Genomic DNA, 7,007 nt, shown 5'->3' on the forward strand with positions numbered 1-7,007 from the left:
TGCTTCTGATACTCTTCTCATATGAGATTCCTAATGGTTTATATAAAAGGAATAATAGTCAAATAGAACTAATTACAATAGTTAATATTTCTTGAGAACTTTAATTACTGACTATACTAATTACAGACTATACTAAGACTGTGTGAAATATTTTTCTTAATCCTCTGTGTGGCAATGAGTAGAACTACTCAAAAGTGATCCTGAGATGTCATTCTAGGTTGCCTAGGAAAGGAGCTAGCTGGAACTGGGGTTTCCCCCTCTTCCTGGAGGGAAGCGGTGCACTCAAACTCAGTTTTCCATTGGACCATTGCCTTACACTCCCTAACAGGATAGGCTCCAACTTTCCAGGTATCCACGGTCTTCAGGTGCCAGGCAGCTGGCCTTCCTCAAACAGTTGGCATCTAAACCCAGACTGCCTGGCAACCAAGTAGTCTTGATGTCTCACTAAGAAGTAGAATTCAAGTTTCTCTTTTGAGAAGCTAGAGCAGTTGTGTCAGGAGTAGAGCAGCTTGACCCTGGCACTGGTTCACCTCTCCCTGAGATTATGAGAGAGTGGAAGTACTTTACCTCTTGTTCCTGACTCTTGGTTTCCTGTGTTTCCCCAATAAATCTTGTTCTTTGGTTCTCACTGTGATGTTGCAGTGTTTATCCTAATGCCTGTTGCACCACATTCTTGCAGCAAATTTATGAATTAGAGATGCTGGGGATATTGAGAGGACGTGGGTAGAGTTTGCCATCTTCTCGGGAAAGAGTGTGATTAATTATAAAAGTGTGTGTGTGTGTGTGTGTGTGTGTGTGTGTGTGTGTGTGTCCGGAGAGCTAGTTGTAGGTTGGAGGATTGGTTGATGAAGGAAAAATTGCCCAACCCAATGAAGATCGGGATCCCAAATGAAGAAGAGAGCAAAGTGATGTGGGCCTCAAGAATCTCATGCCTAAGCAAATTCGGCCAGAGTTAATGGGGTGCAGGTCCTCTGATGAAGACGGGTGAATTTCAAACTGGAAAATCTGGAAACAAAAATCTGCCAATAAGGGAGACTGAAGGCTGGGCTCACTGGTGCAGAATTGTTATGAAAAAGCAAAGGGGAGAGTCAGTTTCCTTATAAGAACCGCTGTGACCTTCTTAGCTCTCATTAGAATGTCAGTGCTTATATCTTGAAGGACCATTTTTCATAGCACCACCTCGTGGCAGTAAGCCGAAATGGCAGTAGTGAACTTAGATACCAATCCTTTCCTGGTCGGGTATGCAAACTGATATAAACTCATTTGTGGAATTTCATGTTTGGAGATCATTCTGGGGGAAAGGCAGCGCAAAATGGAGACAACGTTCTGTTAATATTGCAATTGGGGGCTGATGAATAAATTGCAAAATAATGACAATAAAGAAAAGCAAAGGGCCATATTTAAATTCATGAAATATTTCTTACCAGCAGGACAGCAAGGATGGAAACTTTTCTTTGATATTTTGGTTGGCGCACAAAAACTTAAAACCCATCATTTTCATGTGGCTACTGTGAATGTGCACTTAAAATATGAGATAAACATATGTTAAAGTTATGTTATTCTTTGATGTTATTTCCTTTGATGATACTACTGTATCTTAAAAAAAGTATAAATTCTCTTGAATCCTCAACTCCAAAGATAAAAATCTATATTTTTGCAGACTAGTGGTAATAATTAGTGTCTTCTTCAAGAAGTATCTGCTGTTTCTGACAGATGTCAAATAGCTAATATTCTTTCTCACAAAGGAATTGTTTTTCCTAACAAAGGTTTGCCTTTGTTTAACAGAACTGAAAGTACAGGTGAGAAATAGCCTAATGTCAGTTTTTCCCAAATATTTGATACTTCAGGCAGATGGTGGATTCGTTTGCACTTGAAATGACATAGCAGTGGCACTATAGATGTGAAGACTATTTCATTTACAGAGATGATTTTCAATCTCTGAAATGATCAACTTGTAGAGAAGTTTAATTTATTCTCCAGCATAGAGACCTCCAGATTTTGCATATATTTACCAGGAAAATAAAGTAAAAATGAAATTAAACATATGATTACTAAATTTTTGTTTTGTCAGGTAAGAGCATCAAAACCTTCCCCCCAAATTACCATCTACTACTGCAAGTTGATGATGGACAGGGAAGCTTGATGAGCAGCAGTCCATGGGATCACAAAGGGTCAGACATGACTGAGTGACTGAATTGAAGTGACCACTATAATTCAAGAAAAGAAAGAACATTATAAAGCGAAAGTGCAAGCAGATAGTGCTAAATAAGGAATAGCCTTTTTTATTGACTTCATTATAAATGGTCAACTTGTAGTTGTTGTTTATTCGCTAAGTTGTGTCTGACTGTGACCCCATGGACTGTAGCCCATCAGACTTTCTGTATATGGGGTTTCCAAGGCAAGAATACTGGAGTGGGTTGCCATTTCCTTCTCCACGGGATCTTCCTGACCCAGGGATCCAACTTGTGTCTCCTGCATTGGCAGGTGGATTTTTTACCACTGAGCCACCAGGGACGCCCCAGCGTAGTAGCCGTCTGGTCTTTTAAAACTTGAGGGAGAAGGTGGAATGGGTGTTGGTGAGCTGTTAGTCTTCACCACGAAGTCTCCTCTGGCAAAATCAGGTGAATGAAAGAGTGTTATTTCTAATATAAGTGTTATGTCTGGGAAGGAAAAAAATCAATACAATCTTATCTGTAATAGATGCTTATGAATAATATTTCCTCAATCTTTTGTTCATTGCTATACTTACAACATTGCATAATTATTTATTTATTCGTAGTCCCTGATTAATCTTGAAGCTTTTAAATGTATGAATTACATTTTATTTTTATATGTTTATGTATCTGTCTCCTTATCATTAATCCCTACTTCCTATTTATATACAGAGTCAGTACCTAGTACAATTCTTGGTACATGGTAAACACCCAAGAATTGCTCTTTGAATAAGTGTGTTGATTGATCTTCTGTTGGGCAAGGTCAATATTATTTCTTTAACTCTCTACACTCTGATTTTTTCCATTTAATTCATGACTTTGCTGACCATTTTTTTAATGCATAATATTCTCTTTATTGCACTCTTTACATCTTTGTTTCTTAAAGTGTATATCAGAGGGTTAAGGCTGGGTGTGACAATGGTGTAAAAGAGAGTAAGGAACTTCCCCTCATCTTGCGAGGCACTAGTATGTGGCTTCATGTACATATAAATGATTGTTCCATAAAACAGAGATACTACTGTGAGGTGGGAACCACATGTATGAAGGATCTTTCGCCACCTTGCTGCTGACTTGATTCTCATGACAGCTTGAGTGATGACTCCATATGAGATGAGAATTAGTGACAGAGGTACCAGAAGAAATACCACTCCAAGAGCAAAAACAACAACTTCAATTACTTTTGAATAGACACAAGCCATCTTGATCAATGCTGGCATCTCACAGATAAAGTTATCCACCTCCCGGTGCCCACATCTTGGCAACTTCAAAGTCAAAGAGCAAAGAATTAAGGCACTGCCAAGACCACCTAACCAGGCAGTCAACACCATCTTCTGGCAAAGCTCCGGGTGCATTATTATTGTGTAGTGAAGAGGTTGACAGACCGCAGCATAGCGGTCATAAGCCATTACAGCCAAGAGAAGGCATTCTGTGGCTCCCAAGTCAAGGGCAAAGAAGAATTGGAGCACACAGCCTCCATATGTAATAGACTTTTTTGGACCCCACAGATTTACCAGCATCTGGGGGATAATGCTAGTTGTGTAACAGAGGTCCACAAAAGACAAATTGGATAAGAAGAAATACATGGGCGTATGGAGCTGGGTGTCTAGGTAAGATACAAGAATGATAGTTGTGTTTCCTACCAGGGTTATAATATAGAAGATGAAGACAATCACAGAGATGATGTGTTCCAATTGGGGCCGATCAGAAAAGCCCAGAAGGATGAAGTCTGTTCTGGAACTTCCATTGCTGGTTCCCATTGGTCCTTTTGAAAAACTAGGAAGCTATACCATGATAAGAAAACATAGTGTCAGCCTTAGGTAGAACTAAAAACCTTTGAAGTTTGTCATGAATATCCAAAGGTCACTTATTTGCATGCTTTCTCCCATTTTGGAACACCTCTTAACATACCTGCTGTGTTCGTTTTCCCAAATGTCTACATATTTAATCATATCAAGTGTAGTTTTATTTTATTTTTTATTTTTGCCATGCCACGTGGCTCCCAGGATCTTAGTTCCTTAACCAAGGATAGAGCCTGGGACCCCAACAGTTAAAATGTGGATCCTAACCACTGGGCCGCCAGATAATTCCCCAGAATGCTTCTAAAAATAAATTTTGACCACTGAGTCACACAAATATTTTTCTTATAAAGCTGTTGAGCTTAAGGTAAAAGTTAAATGACATTCTCCTGGGGTAAGCTCTACCGTTTGCTAACAATTACTTTCCATATTCACTTCCAAATGTCTATAGCTCAATCTTTATAATCATAATAATAATTGTCATCACAACCAGCATCCTCCTCCACTTTTTCCTTCTATTCAACATTACACTGTTGTTCTTGTATTAATTTTGATGTTCTTTACTATCCTGCCCTTTTTTTGTGCAATGTGCTTTTGGTGCCAGGAAAAAAAATCCTTTTTATTAACCTTTATTTACATGTACAGATGCTATAGATTTCTTTGAACATCTTTATGAATCTTATTACACCATCTCAGCAATCTTATTGATATGTCGCAGAGTTAAAAGTTGAACTAATTCCAGAAGGCTTTGGTCCCCACATACACATGGTAGCAATCTGCATTAGCTCCTATGTACCTGTCCCTTCAGCAAAATTAACAAGGCAGTTAATTGAAACAAGAAGTTTGTTAAACAATGAATGAGTTGTTTTTCCCCATGGAATTTACTAATTACATGAGTTTATCCTCTGGTTGCTTTGGAACCCTATAGGTGAAACTATCACCTAATTTCAACTCTAAAAGAATACAGATAAGGGATACAATAATATCAGTCTTACTTTGTCTGGATGTGGTATCATATTATTAAACAGAGGGAATGTCTAATTACTGAGTTATTTTATGAATTTTTTACTGTATATAATCTCTAACCGTGAATTTCAGACCTAAATGTATACTTTGCATTTATAGTGTCTTTGGGTCAAAGAATAATAACCTATTTGTTACAGTTATAGTAAGATAAGGTAAAGATAAATTACCTGCAGTATATAATTTTTATAAGCATTTTAATTAGAACATTATATATTATAATCATGATGAAAGAACTGTTATTATTAAGTAGTATGAAATAGAGGTGTAGTTTTTCTCAATATACAATGGAGATTTAATTTGAGTGTCCAGTTTCTATGCAGTAGATATCAGACTAAGTTAAGCAGATTGCTTAAGAACACAAGTTCTTGACTCAGAGTGCTTGGGATCAAATTCCAGCTTCACCACTTGGATGCAATGTATCCTTGGGCAATTTATTTAACCAGTCTGTCTACTAGGTTCTCTATGTGTTATGTGAAGGAATATTGTGAAGGTTAATATTTGTGAAGACACTTGGAAGTGAATCCTTCTGTGGAAGGCTTTCCAATGAAAGGCAGAAAGCCTTTGTTCACGTTTAATTCTAAAAATGAAAAGCTATATTCACCTACCCCCAAATCACTGTTACTCTATTTATCCCTCATTTCCTTTGTTTTTCATGGTGGTGATTCACCATGTGGTCTACAACTAAATTGGAATGCTTAAACATTTTTTTGGCATGATTTTTTAGGTGCACAATCATACTTATGTACACAAAATAACTTTCAAATACAGTGTAAAGACTTGGTTTCCAAAATGACTTGATTACAGAATGCACTTGGCTTTTTTTGACCACTTCAGGTTGGGATAGTGTTGGGAATTAAAAGGCCAGAGAATTTTAGAGTTGAAATGAACCTTGGGCACCATGAATCCAGCCTTCTGTCCTGCACAGGAAAGCCTTCCACAGGAAGATTCACTTCCACTCCTATTTCCATAAATTCAGTAACAGAAAGTCATTTGCACATGAAGCAGCCTCTTTCCTTTAACCAGTGTCTCTTACTTACTCATGTAGAACTCAAAGATGCCTCTAACATCCAGGCACCAGCTCTTTTTATTTTTTCTGGAAATAAATACAGAATAAGTCAATTTGACATGGCTTTATAAAGGTAGTTTTATTATAAAATAAATCATATATATAGAAAGGAAAATAAAAGCTTGGTGAGCTAAGGTGAATATTTTTGTAACTGACACCCAGGTCAAGAAACAGAATGCTGCCAGCCACCCTGGGAGCTTCTCTTTGTGCCTCATTCCAGTCATAACCCTTCTCTGTCCTTGAAAGTATCCGCTATCCTGATGTTTATAGTAACCACCTCCTTGTATTTTACTAGTGTAATTACTCAAATGTGCATCTGTAGACACTATTGTTTAATTTGGTTAAGAATTTTTATATGTCTTTTAAGTCTCTTTTAATATTAGAATCTATTGTTAAATATACACTTACATTTATGTTCCCAGACCAAGTGCATAGGTCACTGAACAATCTTTAATTACTATGCTCTTCTGGTTGCAGTCCATTGGATGCACCATGGTTTATTAAATGCCTCAGAATAGTGAGTTTAGAAGTAAACACAGTGTACCAGGTGTGCTACACTGTTGAAGAGAATAGTGACAGTCTATGATTTACACATGCTTTCTAAAATGTAGCCAGTTTTAGCAGGTGGAAAACATTACAGTCTTAATTTAAACTTTGGATTATATAAGGTCCCTTGTTAGAAGTGCTGTCAAGACAGGAGTTATACTTTATGTAATTTAATCTTGTGAACCCAAATATAAGACTTTATTTTATGCTTTTTAATATTTTGTTTAAGCCTTGAAGTTTCAAAATTTAGATATCATTTTAAATTTAAAAGTCCGAGACTTAGAACATGAGTCAAAGAAATAGATGTTAAAAGAGGCATGCTATATTTTAATTAAAACTCACTTTCATTTTTCATAGTAT

General features: G+C 37.0%; 1 protein-coding gene across 1 annotated transcript; it reads right to left on the reverse strand.

Moving 5' to 3' along the window:
• Positions 1 to 2,990: 2,990 nt before the first annotated feature.
• On the reverse strand, positions 2,991 to 3,970 carry LOC128055563 (putative olfactory receptor 2W6). Its single transcript, XM_052648174.1, is given in 2 exon segments — positions 2,991 to 3,049; positions 3,052 to 3,970. Coding segments are annotated over 2 exon segments (978 nt in total).
• Positions 3,971 to 7,007: the final 3,037 nt, after the last annotated feature.

This window comes from Budorcas taxicolor, chromosome 11, assembly GCF_023091745.1.
Source record: "Budorcas taxicolor isolate Tak-1 chromosome 11, Takin1.1, whole genome shotgun sequence".
In the NCBI taxonomy this organism is placed as follows: domain Eukaryota; kingdom Metazoa; phylum Chordata; class Mammalia; order Artiodactyla; family Bovidae; genus Budorcas; species Budorcas taxicolor.